Source organism: Syngnathus typhle, linkage group LG6 (genome assembly GCF_033458585.1).
Source record: "Syngnathus typhle isolate RoL2023-S1 ecotype Sweden linkage group LG6, RoL_Styp_1.0, whole genome shotgun sequence".
NCBI classification, from domain to species: domain Eukaryota; kingdom Metazoa; phylum Chordata; class Actinopteri; order Syngnathiformes; family Syngnathidae; genus Syngnathus; species Syngnathus typhle.
Genome location: NC_083743.1, coordinates 15,484,278 through 15,504,479, shown reverse-complemented (window position 1 = coordinate 15,504,479; position 20,202 = coordinate 15,484,278). Strand labels below are relative to the sequence as shown.

The 20,202-nt window shown below is 45.1% G+C and overlaps 1 protein-coding gene across 1 annotated transcript in view; it reads right to left on the bottom strand.

Moving 5' to 3' along the window:
• fat3a (FAT atypical cadherin 3a) overlaps positions 1–20,202 on the bottom strand; it is a 189,749-nt gene that overhangs the window by 35,177 nt on the left and 134,370 nt on the right. The window contains exons 8-15 of the mRNA XM_061281270.1: positions 18,203–18,478; positions 15,883–16,093; positions 13,081–15,806; positions 11,604–12,972; positions 4,378–4,574; positions 4,064–4,217; positions 2,402–2,635; positions 1,548–1,940 (exon numbers count right to left, since the gene is read on the bottom strand). Of these exons, the coding sequence (XP_061137254.1) occupies positions 1,548–1,940; positions 2,402–2,635; positions 4,064–4,217; positions 4,378–4,574; positions 11,604–12,972; positions 13,081–15,806; positions 15,883–16,093; positions 18,203–18,478 (5,560 nt within the window). The remainder of the gene's footprint in view (positions 1–1,547; positions 1,941–2,401; positions 2,636–4,063; positions 4,218–4,377; positions 4,575–11,603; positions 12,973–13,080; positions 15,807–15,882; positions 16,094–18,202; positions 18,479–20,202) is intronic.

The following is a 20,202-nucleotide window of genomic DNA, read 5'->3' as shown; positions in this document are numbered from 1 at the left end:
CCTTAAATCCTTCAAACTCTTCATCCTCCGTGTCTCTTACAAACAAAGCCGCTAATGATGCCGGTAGTACGTGGGGCCCTTCGTCATCTTCGTGATCCCATGATCGAATCTTTGTCCTTTATGTAAACAACCGCCGCGCCGCTGACATCACTTGGAATTCAAATTACAGTAATCCCTTGCTACATCGCGGTTTCACTTTTTTTTTTTTTTTATATTTGAAAATGTATGAAAAAATTCACATATAAGTCGCTCCTCAGTATAAGTCGCCCCCCACCCAAACTATGAAAAAAACCCCGCAACTTATAGTCCGAAAAATATGGTACTCGACCCACTTCCAGCCAAACCATTTGAAGAATTATTTAAAATTTTAGGACCGTCCGTCTTAAATATAATTAATCTGTCTGTTTCCTCTGGTATAGTGCCAACAGCCTTTAAAACTGCTATCATTAAACTGCTACCAAATCTCAACCCGGACTGTCTCAGTAATTATAGGCCAGTTTCAAATCTCCCATTCATAGCAAAACGTCTTGAAAAAGTAGCAGCGCAGCAGCCAATTGATTACATGGTCGCCAATAATCGATATGAATCTTTTCAGTCTGATTTTAGAGCTAATGATTCCACCGAGACAGCACTTGCCAAAGTGACTAATGATCTTCTCATAGCTATGGATTCAAACACTCCATCGGTTGCTAGTGTGACGTCAAATCCAACGCTGCGCGTTCGCTTCTCTTCCGGGGGGGGCTAATCGGACGTCAAACGCTTTGTGTGGCGGGCTCCATCTAGTGTGGAAACTGAGAAGTGCTCAAGCTGTTGTGCGGGCCACATTCAATTATGTTTTCAGAATTTGCTGCGGGCCAAAAAAAACGGGACCGCAGTTGGCCCGCGGGCCGAATTTCGAACACCCCTAGTCTAGAGCATTTTCTATTCGGGCTCCAGGGCTTTGGAATTCCCTCCTAATGGATATTAGAACTGCTACTTCAGTAGAAACATTTAAGACACGTTTAAAGACACATTTCTATGATATGGCCTTTAATTAACCTGTAGTGGCCGATTCGGCTGGAGTTTGTGTTTTCGCTCCCCCCCGAAACCCGAAGCCATTCATTTACAAATGTGATTGCACTTTAGTTTACATATTTAAATTTTCAGATATTAAGAGTGATAGACAGTTTTTGCATGATTTGAATGAGGCAAAATAACATGCTTTTTCTCTCGAATATATTGTTATTATCATTTGTTTCAGATGTAATAATTTTCTGTATAAAAAGTAAATTTGGTGTTCAAAATGTCCTTTTTCAAACCCGAGTCTTGAAAAAGAGGGGTTCGTCTTATAATCACGGTCGTCTTATATTTGGGCCAATACGGTAATTTGATAATCGATTAGTTGTCAATTAATTTATTTTGACAGCTCTAGAATCATTTGGAATGATATTGGGGAAAAGTGTGCACTATGTTTGTGAAAATGTGAAATGATATAGAATGTATAAGCTACACTGTCTCAGGTGTGTCTCAAGTGAACCAATACCAACAACAGCAATTGTTATACTCACCAGAAAGAGAATGGATACTGAACTTTCCATGCTCATTTCCTGATCGTATACTGTAGGTAATCTCAGCATTAGTTCCTATGTCCTTGCTGGCGGCGTACACCGTGAGCATCTTGGTGCCCACTGCCACATCCTCTGGGATGGTCACCAACTGATCGCGGCGTTCAAACACCGGGGGATTGTCATTTATGTCCAATACAGTGATTGTAACATTGATCAATGAAGAAAGGGGAATAGGTGAACCCTCATCTGATGCGCGGACTATTAACTGATAAGATGGCTGAATCTCTCTGTCAAGGATGCGTTCAAGTACCACGATGCCTGTTGACTTATCAATAGAGAATGAACCATCAGCTGAATCTGCCAAGGAGTAGACAACCGTACGCCCTGGACCAGCTGCAGAGACAAAAGAAGTAGTTTTAGTAATTTTCCAGTTGGACAAAAAAAGTTTTGAAAACAAACAAAACAAAAAGTAGAATGACATAACTACTGTATCCTCCAAAGAATTCAAAAACTAAAACCATAGATAACATAGATACATCCCAATTATCCTTTCAAATGTGTAGGTGCAGTCTGCATCCAATATCTTCCATAGTAAAAAGTCGATTGGGCAATTAATAAATATTTTGAAAACTACCTAAAAATATTCACTTTATACTCTAATGCGATGAGAAAAAGTTTTGGGGGGGGCTTTTTTATTTTTTTTAGCATAACAAGTCATACATAAAAAAAGCTGGACTTCATTGTATAGCTTTACGGACTATTGCTATGGGTGAATGTACATCATATGATGTAAGAGACAGTGGAAAAAAGTAACAGCATTTATGAGTCACAAGTAATAAAATTCAGTGAATCACCTTCATCTGGGTCTATGGCTTGGATGCGAGTGAGAAGGGCTTTAGTAGCAGTGTCTTCATATACACTTGCTGTATATTGTGGCAGGGTAAAGACTGGTGGGTTGTCATTCACATCAGTCACTTCCACCCACAACTCAACACGGCACCACTGCCCACCACCATCAGTTGCCAGGGCAACCAGCCAATAGTTGGGTGTCACCTCTCGATCCAGAGTTACAGATGACTTGATCTCACCTGATGAATGAAGTTATTAACAGAAGGTGGAATAATAACAGATAGAAATGCGTATAGTGATTTGTATGCACATGTGCATAATTAAAGACTATTAACTTAGGCCATAGATTTTACACACTAACTCAAATTAATTTGAACTTCATTTCATATAAATACATACAGTAAATGCACACTGTACACACAATGCAAAAGTATGGAGCGTTGATATATCCACGCTATGGGCTCTATAATCTATTCGTAGAAGGTGCTTGAGCGTAAAAAATGGCACATCCTGATTTTTGTGCCAGTGCAAGCCTTGTTTCACCTGTTTTGGTATTTGGTAGAACGTTTTGAGTCATATTGGGTGTCCTGAAGTACCATGCGCACCTGACAAATTTGTTTGGCTGAAAGTCATTTAAAGTGATGCCACATCCAACCATTGGTATTAATAGGCCATGTTCAAATGGAAAAGTAGCTGGGTTTGTTTAAAAAAAGTTTCTATTTGTAGTTAGTTTTTTCTTCATTATCAAGTCTTTTTTAAATTCACCTAGTCTTAATTAGTTTTTAGACCAAGTTTTCTTTTTATTAGCTTTTTTTTTTTTTGGTGGAAGGTGGCTTCCAAGTGCCCACTTCTCCATGCAGATCATTGGAGATCAATGCAGGTCAATGTTACATCATTCACATGTGGAGGGCTGCCTGCAGTTCCCGTTAAATCAGAATATTTTTTATTGGTTTACAGGTTTGTGCATGCCAAACAAGGAATTTGACTCCGGTTGATCTGTACTTTTCACAGGTTGACCTCCTACATGGACTGTGAAGGACTACTCCTCTCAGGCACCAATTTTAAAGGGAATTAGAGGAGCTGCTTTGATTGAAAAATACCCTTTTTTAAATGCACCGTGCTGTGCTTTGTGAAAATACCAAAACAAGGTGTAATTAGTCTCCGCATGTATTTAGAATGCGCCTTACGCTAGAACTGCACTGTGACGAAAATAGAGCGTTCCATCTCACTCTTTGTTCGATCTTCTGCCCTCTGGGAAGAGGTACAGGAGCCTGCGCTCCCGCACCACCAGACTCACCAACAGCTTCATACTCCAGGCTGTTAAGGTCCTGAACTCTCTCCCCCCCTTCTGCGTAGCGTCCTGTACTTTTGCGCTATATTCTGACTGTCTGCTGTATGCACACTTGCTCCGTTTTGCTCCTCTTATTTATTGTGTTATTGTTTATTTATTATTTATTCATCACTCTTATTATTCATTGTTTGTGCCTTCTTGTTTTTATTTTGTGTTGTTTGCTTGTATGTAGGTCGTGTACTATGTCTTGTCACCGTGGGATAGTGGAAACGTCATTTCGATTTCTTTGTGTGTCTTGGCATGTGAAGAGATTGACAATAAAGCAGACTTTGACTTTGACTTTTTGACTTTGATATACTATAAGTTGCATTCATACCAGTGTCTGGGTCGATACTGAAGTCATGTGATCCACGGCCATGCAAGGAATACTGGATCCAAGCACTGATGCCCACATCTTTATCAGTGGCACCGACCCTTACCAGCACACTATTCACTGGGATATTCTCCGGAACAGATGCAGTATAGAGTGCCTGTGGACATACATTCACAAACACACACACAGCCCTCGGATAAAATATTTTATGAATTGACATCAGCTTGTTACATTCAGTCTAAAATAATTCATAGTCCATTCAAATCCAGTGGATCCAATAAACAACGACAGTGGCCAACAGCAAGCTCGATCATCACCTGTTCACAGATGGGTTTGTTATCATTGGCGTCCATCACTGTGACTTCCACGGTTGCTTGGGAAACAAATAGTCCATCGCTTGCAGTGACATTAATAATGTAGAGGCTGCGTTCCTCCCTGTCCAACTGCCCTTTCACGTACATTTTCCATTCACCCTGAACTAGACCCAGTGCAAACACACCACGATAGTTTCCACCTGTAAAACAGAGAAACAGACAGCAATCAATCTGGTTTCTGAGTCTTAGTCCATACAGAATTCTTTGATAATTACAACTGATCAGACTATACAAGCAAATATTCTGAACAGTATTTTATGCTAGTTTATCATTTATTACTAATACTGTGGACAGACATGATAGTATGTAAATAATATAATATATACATGGTTTACAACATAATCAGGGTTATTTAAACAGAGAATACTAACAAGAAATCACGGAGAAAGTAAAATATTTAGAAAGTAAGAAGCTTGCTGTTTCAGTAACAATAAATGGCAAAGCCTAAGAAAATCACAACTGAAAGAGTATACTATATAGGTTTCCATGATTCCATTAGAACAATGATTTGAAACACGGGTACTAGTAATACATATTTTGGTAGTTTCCCAATATGTGTGGAAAATGCAGACCACAGTGACGGGCTCATTTATCTATTTTGTCAATTTCATTCCTCATTCTAGTAGGGCTTCTATTGCGTTCCTATCAAATATATTCATTACTAGAGTCAAATTAACATGTTTTTTATTACAATATGTTAAGATCTATACTTTTTCATGTGACATAGGACTTTGGCTTGTCCATAATAATGACTGCATGGATTCCTCAGTATCAACATAGTATCAAGTGGGCTAATCATTGTTTTAATTTGCCATTCATTTACGTATTTAAGGTGCCGCAATGTGGGGGTGATCGCAGGGTGCTACCACCTTGGTTGTGGGTCCCATCCCCAGCAAATTTCCTCGAAGTACCCTTGAACTCATGGCGATGTAAATAAGCTGTTGTTTTCTATCAAGACTACATATACAGCGATCCCTCGCCACTTTGCGCTTCACCTTTCACAAATGCGCTACTTTGTGGGTTTATACGTGATGGGAGAACGGCATGTAAATACACGCTGATAATGTGGGGTGTTTCTGAGCAATGTGCGTCACTGCGGACAAACGCGCGAAGCGCGGCAGCCAGCCTGTCATGACCGAGGCAGGACAACCACGTGCAACACGGACTGTTTATTTAGAGAATGGGAAAAAAGGAAAAGGGAGGCTGGAACGCCAGCAGAGCAGGTGCACGAGGCGACTGACGAGCCAGTCAGCAAGCTCGCGTCGTGTGTCGTGGTGGCATTTCGTTACACAGCAAATCAGGCAAACGGGAATCGGGAGGCAGGCGTGCGTGTGTCAAAGCAGATGAAACAACAAGCACTGACAGGGGATGAATGGCGTCTATATAAATGCCCTAATAAGGGGGTAACAATCGGGTGGCAATCAGCGCCGATTAGCACATGCAATACCGTATTGGCGACGGGCGCCCCGAGGTCTAGCGCGGAGGGCGCGTCAGCCGGCCAGCAGGGCGGGAGCGAAGACGTGACAGTCGCACACAAGGGAAAAATGCATCGCTGCGCAGAAAGTGTCAGGACAACGACAATTACCACTCATAGCGTGGAGAGTGCCTCTGAGAAATGTGCTTCACTGAGGACAAGCGCGGGTTGCGTAGCTGGCTGCTGTGCACGTAGGAAGAAGGCACTGCAGTCGAGGACTTGGGACGGCAGTGATTTTCTTCCTACGTGCGCGGGACACGGGCAATGAGCCCTGATAGCGGGGCGTGCCTCTGAGCAATGTATGCACATTCTCCGGACGTGACAGAGTTCAAGCACAGGAGGGGGCAGCTGGCCCCGCGCAGCAATCGGTGCAGAAAGAGTGAAAATATCACATGTTTGTTCTTATATTTACTGCAAAGGTAAAATACATGCACAAAAGAGTGTCAGAATGGTTAGGGGAATGGGAAAGTTTATGTCGCGTAAAAGTACTGGGAAGGGTTTAAAAAGCTTATAATAACACATATCCATCCACCCATCCATCCATCCATCCACCCATCTTCTTCTGCTTATCCAGGGTCGGGTTGCGGTGGCAGCAGCTTTAGGAGCGATGCCCAGACTTCCCTCTCTCCAGCCACTTCGTCCAGCTCATCCCAGGGAAACCCAAGGCGTTCCCTGGCCAGCTAAGAGACAGTCTCTCCAGCGCGTCCTGGGTCGTCCACGGGGTCTCCTGCTGGTGGGACATGCCCGGAACACCTCCCCGGGGAGGCGTCCAGGAGGCATCCTGGTGAGATGCCTGAACCACCTCATCTTGCTCCTCTCAACGTGGAGGAGCAGCAGCTCTACTCCGAATCCCTCCCGGATGACCGAGCTTCTCACCCTATCTCAAAAGGAGAGCCTGGACACCCATTTCGGCCGCTTGTATCCGGGATCTCGTTCTTTCGGTCACGACCCATAGCTCGTGACCATAGGTGAGGGTAAGAGCGTAAATCGACTGGTAAATTGAGAGCTTTGCCGTTTGGCTCAGCTCTCTCTTTACCACGACGGACTGGTACAGAGTCCGCAATACTGCCGACGCTGCACCGATCCGCCTGTCGATCTCGTGCTCCATCCTCCCCTCACTCGTGAACAAGACCCGAAGATACTTTAACACCTCCACTTGGGGCAGGATCTCATCCCCGATCCGGAGAGGGCATTCCACCCTTTTCCGATCGAGGACCATGGACTCGGATTTGGAGGTGCGGACCCTCATCCCGACCACTTCACACTTGGCTGCGAACCGCTCCAGTGAGAGCTGGAGATCACGCCCTGAAGAAGCCAACAGCACCACGTCGTCTGCAAAAAGCAGAGACGCGATCCTGAGGTCCCCAAACCGGACACCCTCAACGCCTCGGCTGTGCCTAGAAATTTTGTCCATGAAAATTATGAACAGAATCGTTGACAAAGGGCATCCTTGGCGGAGTTCAACCCTCACTGGGAACGAATCCAACTTACTGCCGGAAATGCGGACCAAACTCTGGCATCGGTGATACAGGGACCGAACCGCCCTTATCAGTTGGCTCGGTACCCCGTACTCCCGAAGCACCACCCACAGAACCTCCCGAGGGACACGGTCGAACGCCTTCTCCAAGTCCACAAAACACATGTGGACTGGTTGGGCGAACTCCCATGCACCCTCGAGGATCCTGCTGAGGGTGAAGAGCTGGTCCACTGTTCCACGGCCAGGACGAAAGCCACACTGTTCCTCCTGAATCCGAGGTTCGACCTCCCGACGGACCCTCCTCCCAGCACCCCTGAATAGACCTTACCAGGAAGGTTGAGGAGTGTAATTCCCCTGTAATTGGAACACACCTTCCGGTCCCCCTTCTTAAAGAGGGGAACCACCAACCCAGTCTGCCAATCCAGAGGCACTGTCCCCAATGTCCACGCGTTGTAGAGACGTGTCAGCCATGACAGCCCCACAACATCCAGAGCCCTTAAGAAATCCGGGCGGATCTCATCCCCCGGGACCTTGCCACCGAGGAGTTTTCTAACTACCTCAGTGACTTCGACCCCAGAGATTGGAGAGTCCGCCTCAGAGTCTCCAGGCCCTGCTTCCGCAATGGAAGGCGTGTAGGTGGAATTGAGGAGGTCTTCGAAGTATTCTCCCCACCGACACACGACGTCCCGAGTCGAGGTCAGCAGCACGCCATCTCCACTGTAAACAGTTTTGACGTTGCACTGCTTCCTCCTCCTGAGACGCCGGATGGTTGACCAGAATTTCCTCGAAGCCGTCCGGAAGTCATTCTCCATGGCCGCGCCAAACTCCTCCCACGCCCAGGTTTTTGCCTCAGCAACTACCGAAGCCGCGTTCCGCTTGGCCATCCGGTACCTGTCAGCTGCCTCCGGAGTACCGCAGGCCAAAACGGCCCGATAGGACTCCTTCTTCAGCTTGACGGCATCCCTTACCGCCGTTGTCCACCAGCGGGTTCGGGGATTGCCGCCACGACAAGCACCAATGACCTTACGGCCACAGCTCGGGTCGGCCGCCTCAACAATGGAGGCGCGGAACAAGGTCCACTCGGACTCAATGTCCCCCGCCTCCCCCGGGACGTGGGAAAAGCTCTGCCGGAGGTGGGAGTTGAAGCTCTTCCTGACAGGGGATTCCGCCAGTCATTCCCAGCAGACCCTCACAGAGCGTTTGGGTCTGCCAGGTCGGACCGGCATCTTCCCCCACCATCGGAGCCAACCCACCACCAGGTGGTGATCAGTTGACAGCTCCGCCCCTCTCTTCGCCCGAGTGTCCAAAACATGCGGCCGCAAATCCGATGACACGACTACAAAGTCGATCATCGAACTGCGGCCTAGGGTGTCCTGGTGCCAAGTGCACACATGGACACCCTTATGTTTGAACATGGTGTTCATTATAGAAAATCCGTGTTGAGCACAGAAGTCCAATAATAGAACACCAGTTCGGGTTCAGATCGGGGGGGCCGTTCCTCCCAATCACGCCCTTCCAGGTCTCACTGTCATTGCCCACGTGAGCATTGAAGTCACCCAGTAGAACGATGGAGTCCCCAGAAGGAGCGCTCTCCAGCACTTCCTCCAGGGACTCCAAGAAGAGTGGGCACTCTAAGCTGCCGTTTGATGCATAGACACAAACAACAGTCAGGACCCGTCCCCCCACCCGAAGGCGGAGGGAGGCTACCCTCTCGTTCACCGGGGTGAACCCCAATGTGCAGGCGCCCAGCCGGGGGGCAATAAGTATACCCACACCTGCTCGACGCCTCTCACCGTGGGCAACTCCAGAGTGGAAGAGAGTCCAGTCCCTCTCAAGAGGGCTTGTACCGGAACCCAAACTGTGCGTGGAGGCAAGTCCGACTATATCTAGTCGGAACTTTTCTGCCTCGCACACCAGCTTGGGCTCCTTTCCAGCCAATGAGGTGACATTCCATGTCCCAAGAGCCAGCTTCTGCAGCCGGGGATCAGACCGCCAAGGTCCCTGCCTTTGGCCGCCGCCCAGCTCGCACTCCACCTGACCCCTTTGGCCCCTCCCACAGGTGATGAGCCCATGGGAAGGGGGACCCACGTTTCCTTTTCGGGCTGTGCCCGGCCGGGCCCCATGGGCGAAGGCCCGGCCACCAGATGCTCGCCTTCAAGCCCCACCTCCAGGCCTGGCTCCAGAGGGGGGCCCCAGTGACCCGCCTCCGGGCAAGGGAAAACGAGATCCATTTAGTTTGTTCGTCATAAGGGGCTTGTGTGAGGCGTGCTTTTTCTGTCACGAGTCGAAGTCAGCAGCACGCCATCTCCACTGTAAACAATGTTGACGGTGCACTGCTTCCCCCTCCTGAGACACTGGACGGTGGACCAGAATTTCCTCGAAGCCGTCCGGAAGTCCTTCTCCATGGCCTCACCAAACTCCTCCCACGCCCGGGTTTTTGCCTCAGCAACTACCGAAGCCGCGTTCCGCTTGGCCATTCGGTACCTGTCCCACAGGTAAAAACGGCCCGGTAGGACTCTTTCTTCAGCTTGATGGCATCCCTTACCACCGGTGTCCAAGAGCGGTTTTGGGGGTTCCTGCCACGACAAGCACCGACCACCTTACAACCACAGCTCCGGTCGGTTGCCTCAACAATGGAGGCACGGAACATAGTCCACTCGGACTCAATGTTCCCTGCCTCCTCGGGGATGTGGGAAAAGCTCTGCCGGAGGTGGGAGTTGAAGCTCTTCCTGACAGGGGATTCTGCCGGACGTTCCCAGCAGACCCTCACAGTACGTTGGGGTCTGCCAGGTGGGACGGGCATCTGCCCCCACCATCGAACCCAACCCACCACCAGGTGGTGATCAGTTGACAGCTCCGCCTCTCTCTTCACACGAGTGTCCAAAACATGTGGCAGCAAATCCGATGACACAAAGTCGATCATCGAATTGCGGCCTAGGGTCTCCATGTGTGCACTTGGCATCAAGACACCCTTATGCTTGAACATGGTGTTCATTATGGACAATCCGTGTCAAGCACAGAAGTCCAATAATAGAACTGCTTGGGTTCAGATCGGGGGGGGGCTGTTCCTCCTAATCACGCCCTTTCAGGTGAGCATTGAAGTCACCCAGTAGAATGGGAGTGAACCCCAATGTGCAGGCGTCCAGCCGGGGGGCAATAAGTATGCCCAGACCTGTTCAACGCCTCTCACCGTGGGAAACCCGAGAGTGGAAGAGAGTCCAGCCCCTCTCAAGAGGACATGTACCAGAACCCAAACTGTGTGTGGAAGCAAGTCTGACTATGTCTAGTCGAAACTTTTCTGCCTCGCACACCAGCTCGGGCTCCTTTCTTGCCAGAGAGGTGACATTCCATGTCCCAAGAGCCAGCTTCTGCAGCTGGGGATCAGACCGCCAAGGTCCCTGCCTTTGGCCGCCGCCCAGCTCCCACTGCACCCGACCCCTTTGGCCCCTCCCACAGGTGATGAGCCCATGGGAAGGGGGACCATACTTCTAATTAACTTACAATACACCCATGCCACACGTTCTCCCATCAGTTATAAACCGGCAAAGTGGTGCATTTGCGTACGATGAAATGTGACGTGTTGAGGTATCACCGTATACCATTTCTACTGTTTTTTCTAATTTCATTTTTTGTGGGTGGTTTTGGAACGCATCTTCTGCAAAAATGAGACATCACTGTATATTCCATTAATTACTGTATGACTGGGTGAATTAATAGGCAGCATTAAAGCACTTTGATTCCCTTGACGGAATTAAAGTACGATGCAAGTAAATCCCATATATCATTTTCCCTCTCAACTGTCAAGGGTAAGGGCAACCAGGGTGCCTGTCTTGCTGATGTTCATTGCAATGTAATAAAGAGAAGGGATTTCTTCCCCCAAAATTACTCGCTTTTTTAATCTCCCGTCTCTTGGTGGTGGCTCTCTCAATCTCATGGGAATTGACGACTTCATTTTCATCTTATTTGTCAATGAATAAAGTAATCATTTGATTTTAATACATACTATTTAATCAAGGAGATAACTAATCCTGCTTTCATCAATTTTAATTGTTTCTTTTGCCCTCAATATAATTACTGTAACTCTTTGCCATGGTAGTTCTTTAACACAATCAGTGGCTTACCCAAACTCTTACCGTGATATCAACACACATCATTTCAAATGCAATAATAATAATAATAATAATAACAATATATTAATAATAATAATAATAATCTTACCTGTAATGTGATAGCTGACTTGTCGGTTAATGGCAGAACTGTCATCATCTTTTGTGTTCAGCACAGCAACCACTTCTCCTGGTGAGTCACTCTCGTTAACTGTACCAACATATCGCTGCTCCAAGAAAATGGGTGGGTTGTCATTGATGTCTGATACTGCCACTGTAACAGTGGTAGTGCTGGAAAGAGATAATGCCTCCCCGAGATCTGAGGCAATCACTGTGAATGTGTATGATGGATTGGACTCATGGTTCAGGGTCTTGCGGGTGGAAATCCAGCCTGCGTTGGAGTCAATACTGAAAATTCCAATTAATGTAGTCTCAACTTCTGAATTGACAAAGTCTCCAAGACTATATGTTACTTGTCCATTGGCAGATGAATCTGGATCATGTGCTTGGACTTGAATAACTCTGGTTCCAATTGGCATTCCTTCCAAAACTGTGGCTTCATAGGAGATGGCCTCAAAACATGGTTTATTGTCGTTTAGGTCTAGTACTTTAACATTAACATCAACAGAAGTTACAGAATTCAGCTTGGCTTGTTGCACAGTTGCAATAACTTTGAAGTGGTATTCTTTGATATGCTCATGGTCCAGGAGCTTATCTATCTTTATCACCCCAGTATCCTTTTCAATCACAAACATTTCATCTTTGTTGTTTTCTCCATTTTCTCCATTAACCAGGGAAAATGCAGCGATAAGCGTGTCATATCCAGGAGGATTGTTAAGGCGAACCATACCAATAGCATAGCCTATTAGTGTGTCCTCTGGTATGCTGAATGAATATGGATGATGACTAAATGAGGGAATGATGGAATCTGGAGAAAGAACATGAATGTAGACTGACACTAGAGAGTGGCGAACTGGATTTCCATTATCCATGGCTTTTACAAAAAAAGATAACACAGAGTTTCTCAAATGGCTGAAGCTTCCTTTTGTCACCATCCAGCCATTTTCAGGATCAATCTCCAAAATGTCTGCCACAGGGACATGTGCCTCACTGTAGAGAGAATATGTAACCCTGGCATTGATGCCATCATCAGGATCACTGGCCTGAATCTGTGTCACTAAAAAGCCATGAGCAACATCAGACTTGACAGACGCTCTGTATTCAGTGGCACTGAAATGAGGTGCATTATCATTGTCATCCAGGAGGGTAACTTGTACTGTACAGTAAGAAACACGTCCACCTGAGTCTTGGGCGAGCACAGTCAAGACTGTGTCTTTATTTGCAGGGTCCTCACGATCAAGCTTTTCCACTGTGGTGATTTGGCCATTTGCATCGATCCTGAACTGGTTCTTGCCAACATCATTGACGAAGGAATAAGCCACATGACCAAAAGCACCAGGGTCCGCATCAGCTGCCTGTACCTTTAATTTAATGAAGGGGAAAATGAATAAATACGTATGCCAGGCATCTTTTTCAATTACAAAAAATGACAGAAACATCCAATTAAATAATTTCATAACAGCTCTTACCTGTATAACTTTGGTTCCAACTGCAGCATTTTCTCTTAGCTCTGCTTCATATACAGTCTGTTCAAATATCGGGCTATACAAATTGGCTCCCACCACTTTAACATGAACTTGTGCAGTGCTGGTGAAGACCCCATCTGACACTGAAACATTAAGGCTGTAAACAGGTTCCATCCTTTCTTTATTGTGGCTGGACAAAGTGATAATTCCAGTCCTTTTCTCCATCACAAAGATTGTCTTTTCATTTCCAGACAAAATACTGTATTCCAGTTTGGCGAAATCGGAATCGTCTGCATCCGAGGCTTGGACGCAGGTTACAAATTGACCCTTTGGTGCCAGCTCATTCACGTGGGCTTCATAAAGAAGCTGGTTGAAAATTGGAGCATTGTCATTTGTGTCATTCACCACAACTGTGACAGACATGTCACTACTCAAAGGTGGAAAGCCATTATCAGTTGCTCTGACGATGAAGTCATACTTCTGGACTTGTTCATAGTCCAGCATACGGGCAGTCAGAATTAGTCCACTGCTGCTATCGATGTGAAAACAGTCTGTGTTGTTATGTGAATCGGATAAGATCTGGTAAAGAACAATATTATTCTTTTCAGAGTCTTTGTCAGTAGCAATTACTCGAAGAGCTGGAGTTCCAATCACTGCTGTTTCCGATAAAACTACGGAGTAGGACATTTTCTGAAAGATGGGGACATTGTCATTAACATCCTGAATGACCACATTCACATCAACCTCAGAACGGGCACCAGTTAAATAGTCAGTTGCTCTTATGGTCAGATGATAATATGATGCTATTTCATAGTCCAAGGAATGTATGACACTTATGACTCCTGTGTCAAAACCAATGTCAAACTGAAGAGCTGGATCGCCATCAACTATTGTGTAAAAGATAGTCTGACCTTCAGGACTAGTTGCATTAATACCAATGACAGGTGTGTGCACTGCCACGTCCTCATTAACAGACACCAAATAAAATGATTTGTCAAAGACAGGCATGGCTTTGTTGACAACTGTAATCGGAAATTCAATTGTAGAAGAGAGAGGTGGATAACCACCATCCCTTGCGTATATCACCATCAGGTATTCCACATTAGATAGGTCAGACTCAAAGGCTCTCTTCAGCTTAAGATTTCCTGTTTGTCGATTGATTTCGAAATGACCATGGTCGTCCTTGAGGTAATAAGAGACCTCTCCATTAATTCCTTTATCCCCATCAACTGCCATAACTTTGAAAATGTGGGATCCTGGCTCAGCTTCTACTTGAACAGCTGCATAATAAGGAAGCCCAACAAATATAGGGGCATTGTCGTTGATGTCTTCCACCTGGACTTTCACCATAACTCTGGCTACGTGCAGACGGTCATGCTCCCTTCTTGCTTCAACAATCAGTTCATAGAATTCTTGCTCTTCACGGTCAAATGGCAGACCTGTGGTTTGGATCACCCCAGAAGTTGGACGGATTTTGAAGCGTTTACCAGGGTTCAATAATTTGTACTTCAAAGGTTCATTAAGACGGTTTCCAACAGCATTGACTACAGCTACCTTGGTGATGTTAGAAACATTCTCTTGAATTAACGAAGTGTAAAGATTATTGGTGAAGCTTAAACCAGAATCCAGAGCTTCTCTCAAAAGAATGGTTACCATGGCTGTGGTGGAAAATTTCCCATCTGAGACTTTGACAGTGAAGCGGAAACGTTCTCTGGAAAAAGTGTTGTTTTTAACAATTATAATTCCATTGGAAGGTTGGATGAAAAAATGTTCCAGTGCTCCATCTGTGAAAGAGTAGGTGAGTCCTGTCACATGTTTGTCTGGATCTATGGCTGACACCTGCAGCGCTTCCACTCCTGTATAGGTGGGGAGAAGCACAACTGTTTCATAGTTACTCTGGGTGAAACGAGGTGGTGAATCATTTGTGTCAATGACTTGTACTGTGACTTCAGTTGGGCTGTCTGCTGTCAACTGTGGTCTGCCATTATCTCTGACTTGAACATGGAAGTGGAAGATAGAAGACGTCTCATGATCAAGATTTGCAATGGTCCTGATAGAGCCAGTACCTGAGTCCACCGTGAAAATCATTTTTGCTGTGTCTTCGACAATCTGATATACGAGCAGAGCATTCTGGTTATGATCAGCATCAGTGGCCTTGATAACTAGTGGGAAATCTTCTGTGTTTAAAACAAGACTGTTGATTGGTGCAGCTTCACTGATGCTGCCATGATAGTGAAGTTGCTTGAACACTGGTGCGTTATCATTTTCATCCAAAACTTGAATCAAAAGAGTTGCATTGGAGGCCAAGCCAGCCATGTTGGTAGCCTGTACTGTGAGAGTGAATGATGCTCTAACTTCATAGTCCAGAGACTTTTGAGTTGTAATTACTCCACTATACTGGTTTATCTGAAAAAAACGATCAGAGTTGCCTTGTTTGATCTCATAAGTAAGCGTGGATCGACTCATTGCACTGATTGTGGTGACAGAGGTTCCAATCACTGCATTTTCTGTGATGTCGGCTTGATACTCAGGTTGAGGGAACTTTGGACCTGCATTATTTGAGAGTGTAACAGCTATACGCACTATCGTGGTTGTGGAGAGAGAGGGGGAGCCATTGTCTGTGACTCTGATAGTGAGTATGTAGTGACCTATACTGGACAAGTCAAGGTCATGTGCAACTGTGATGATTCCCAAAACTGGCTCAATATGAAATGAATTTCCAATGTTCCCTGTAGGAACAGAAAAAAGAATTTGGTTTATTTAACGATATTAGTAAGCATATTAAAAATCTTTAGTTGCACCAACCCGATTCAATGGAGTAGTGAAGTTCTCCATTCTTCCCCTTGTCTTTGTCCAAAGCAGTCACCTGTACAACAGCTGATCCCACAGCTGCTGACTCATAGACTGAACCCTCATAAAGTGCACTAGTAAATATCGGTACGTGGTCATTTATATCTTCCACCTCTACCAAGGCACGAGCCAAGTTCTTACGGTATGGGAATTCTTTGTCTTTTACCTGTAGGAAGACACATTGTCAAATGTTAGTATCAATATTGAAGCCAGACGTAGAAAAAGTGATTTTATGATTTAGGCCTACATCCAATGAACATGTCTGCAGATAGTTCTCGACATCTAAGCATCTTCTGTTTTTCACAATTTCACATATTTTTTATGGATTCACATAAGTTCCTGTAAATAACAAAAGACAGTATGCCGTTCTGTATACCTTTAACATTTTTGTTTCACATCCACACCTCCATTAATGTTTTTATAAAGGTTACAAGGACAAAACATTCAAACAGAGTGTCTGAGTAGTGGCAGCAGATTCTTGCAAAATTTACATTTCATTAACAATTCCTCTCTCATCATCCCGAATGCCAACTCGTTCCCCTCTGTGCGTGTGTGTTGGTGTTAATTGCAGGATTTGGGTGTGTTGCAGGCAGATGGATGTCATTCTACCAATTAGCCGCTGCCTTTCTTAAGATGGTTTTGGACTTCACCACTCTTCCAGATCTTCAACACGCTTCATCGCGTTCATTGTATCCAGCCGCTTAGAACATTAAAATTTATATTCTGAAATATTTACCCTGCCCTGTTTGGCATTATATTCCCCGGCCTGCCTACTGCCTGCCTCCTGCTTTTGCCTTACGCACCTGCTTCGAATCTTGTTCCCGCCCGCTTGGACCATGCACCCTGATTCATCCCTTCACCTCCAGCCACAGCCATTTCCACTATGTTGTACTACATGTTTCTACATATCTTCCCGTTCATTCCTTGTATCTGCACTTGAGTCCTGAGAAACATACCACTTTACAGTGGTTTTTTTTTCATACTGCAGTTAAGCATTAATTAGTCACAGCATTTTTAATCTTTTCTTAAGCTCAGTGGCCTAGTGGTAGAGTGTCCGCCCTGAGGCTGGAAGGTTGTGGGTTCAAACCCCGGCCGGGTCATACCAAAGACTATAAAAATGGGACCCATTGCCTCCCTGCTTGGCACTCAGCATTAAGGGTTGGAATTGGGGGGTTAGATCACCAACTGATTCCCGAGCGCGGCACCGCTGCTGCTCACTGCTCCCCTCTCCCCCAGGGGATGGATTAAAATCACACGGGGATGGGTTAAATGCAGAGGACAAATTTCACCACACCCAGGTGTGTGTGTGACGATCATTGGGACTTTAATCTTTAATCTTAATCTTAACAATGAAGGTTGGACTTCTGAGGCTCTTTTTTTGTCAAGGTTCCCAAAAGGTTGCAAACTGTTTTTCTTGTAGCAAATAAAATGTGAATGTGTACAATTTCTTTGTGATGAGAAAAACTGTTCAAACTGTTGGTAATATCCCGTCTCCGCTCCTCGGTAGCGGCGATCGCCACGCGGAGTGGAACTCATGCACGCCTTCTCTTAGCCTCGTATGTCACATTGCTGTTGTGGTGTCCGTTTCCGCGTCTGTGCACTCGCCCCTCCCCGCCTGTGTTCTACCCATAATCATTATCACTTGCCCCCCGTTACCAGTCTTGTATTTAAGTCCTGTCAGCGTGTCGCTCCCTGTCGGATTGTCATGTTTGCCCTGTTAGTTCCTGTTAGTCCCTGCCTGTTAGTCCCTGCCTGTTGTCCCGGCCTGTTTCCCTGTTCAGTCGTCTGCCTCGCCCACGTCTGATTCCCATTAGTTTCTGCTGCATGTTTGCTCCCCTCATCATGTCATCCACCACCCTTTTCCCTTCAATAAACCCTGGTACAAGCTGCATTTGGTCACCCCACTCCATTCTGCAGGTGACAGGTAAATGACGGGCGAACGTCTTTGCAACCGTTTGCCACCTTGAACAACCCCTGACCAAAAATCTGGGCCATACAATCCCTTGCCAACCTTTGCCTCTCTGTGCGATAACAGCAGATGCCGAGGCTCTTTTTTTTGTAGAGTAAGTGGAGGATTTGCAGCTACAATATACACTATTATCTATTTGTAAATTGATTATTTTTTTAGGAAAGAATACACATTGCATGTCAGTTCTCAGGTAAAATATAAACATTTAACAAACAACAACACATAAAACAGATGAACTCTGACACAACAAGCTCATGCACAAGCTGAGTGCATGAGCTTGTTAATCTCCCCCTGAAGATTGCTTACCATAACAGTAAGTATGTGCTGTGCACAAGCCTCATGGTCCAAACTCTGGGTTGTGTAGATAGTCCCTATGGTGGGGTCGATGCGGAACAGACGCATGCTGTTTGGGTCTATTGCACTTTGCAAGGAATAACTCAGCTGATGATTCTCATCTCTGTCCAATGCTAGGACCTGAACCACTTCACTGTCAGGGGGTGTGTCCTCAGAAATAGTGACATCATAGAATGGCTGGGAGAAGATGGGAGCGTTGTCATTGTTGTCAGTAACAGTGATGTGAACCTTGACGATGGAGAGAAAAGACAGAGAGAAATGATATCACTGTTGAGTGGTCTTATTATAAGATACTTTTGAAAGTACATGCATAGTTGCTTTCAAGTTACTTTCATACTTTCTGTGGAAATTGACATTGTGTTGGATGTTCTGTGAAAAATTAAATTAGAATTTGGCAGTTCAGCTGATCAATACATATTCTCCAATGCAATTGACCTCTTACTAAAAACTGTCAGGAAACTGATGTTGTGGTAGTTGCATGTTAAGACAAGTAAAATTTTGTGAGTCACCAGTGATGAGTGAGAAGGCACAAAATGAGACATCTAAAATCTGACAGGGAAAAAATAGTCTTTTCTAACTCAGGGATTACAAAACCAGGTGGTCAGAATTTCATTTTTAAGAAAATAATACTGGATATATACAGAGCTGCAAAACTAATGACAAATAAATTATTATGCTTAATTACAAATTTCATTTTTTCCCCATCATATCTCAATTCACTAAAAACAATTACCTATTTATACAGTTTGAAATTGGTGACTCTTGTGAGTAAACACACGGCTGATATAATCGCTGGAAGCCATGACTTTATAAATGGAAACAGGTTTAATGGCAACACTTGTACTCTCCAGTGAAGGAGCTGTAACGCAAATTCAATATGGAAGTGGCAAAGTAAAAGTCCTTATAAAGAAACGTATGAGGCAAAAACACTCTACAAGCGAGAAATGAAACAAACAAAGAAACAAAAAAGACGAGGGCCAGGGTGTGGCATTGGTTGAGTGCCTGACGAAGAGGCATGGAAAGATGGGCGTTCTGGCAACAAGTTACTGGACAGCCAGAGTTTAAATATTGAAAGACGCCAGGCCACCCCCAACCCCGTGACAAAATAAAAAACCAATGCACAGTTATAAAAAAGACATTAATTGATCTGCCTGATGAACAAATATATATTTGTAATGAATAAATACATTTTACACAAATTAAGTGACATAGAATCAATCATCTTTTTGCAGCACCTGTCATGATCTCTCACAGTATACCAGTGTGCCCCAACATTCTTGTTGGGAATCACTGGTTTTGAGATACCGTATTTTCCGCACTATTAGGCGCACTTAAAAACTTACATTTTACTCAAAAAAACACAGTGCGCCTTATAATGCAGAGCGCCTTATATATGGATCAATTGATGAATTTGTTGATCCATACTGGTTGTACACAGTGCTCTGCCAAAATGTTTCAGTACGATTTAGGACGACTAGTATATTACAAGGTCGCATCGCTTCCCAACATTACGGCAACTGTAGTCAGGGGGCGTCACCGAATAGCTGTTGTACCTGCGAGGCTATTTCATTTCAAAATAGGCTGCTCCGTTAATGTTTCGAGTAAATTTACGGATTGATATGGAAGGGAAGCATAGGTAAGCAGTACCAATGTAATAGATCGAACTTTAGTCAGTTCCAATCATTTTATAGGAGATCGTTTGAGAAACGCGATTGTTTACACTTTGCTGAGGCTCATGGGGGTCTGCGAGCTGAGGCTCATGGGAGTTTGCGGGTGGCTAATGCTATAATAATAGCTGGTATACGCACAAGGCTATTTCATGTCAAAATAGGCTGCTCTGTTAATGTTTTGAGTAAATTTACGGATTGATATGGAAGGGAAACATAGGTAATCAGTACCAGTGTGAGATCGAACTTTAGTCAGTTCTGATCATTTTATAGGAGATTGTTTGA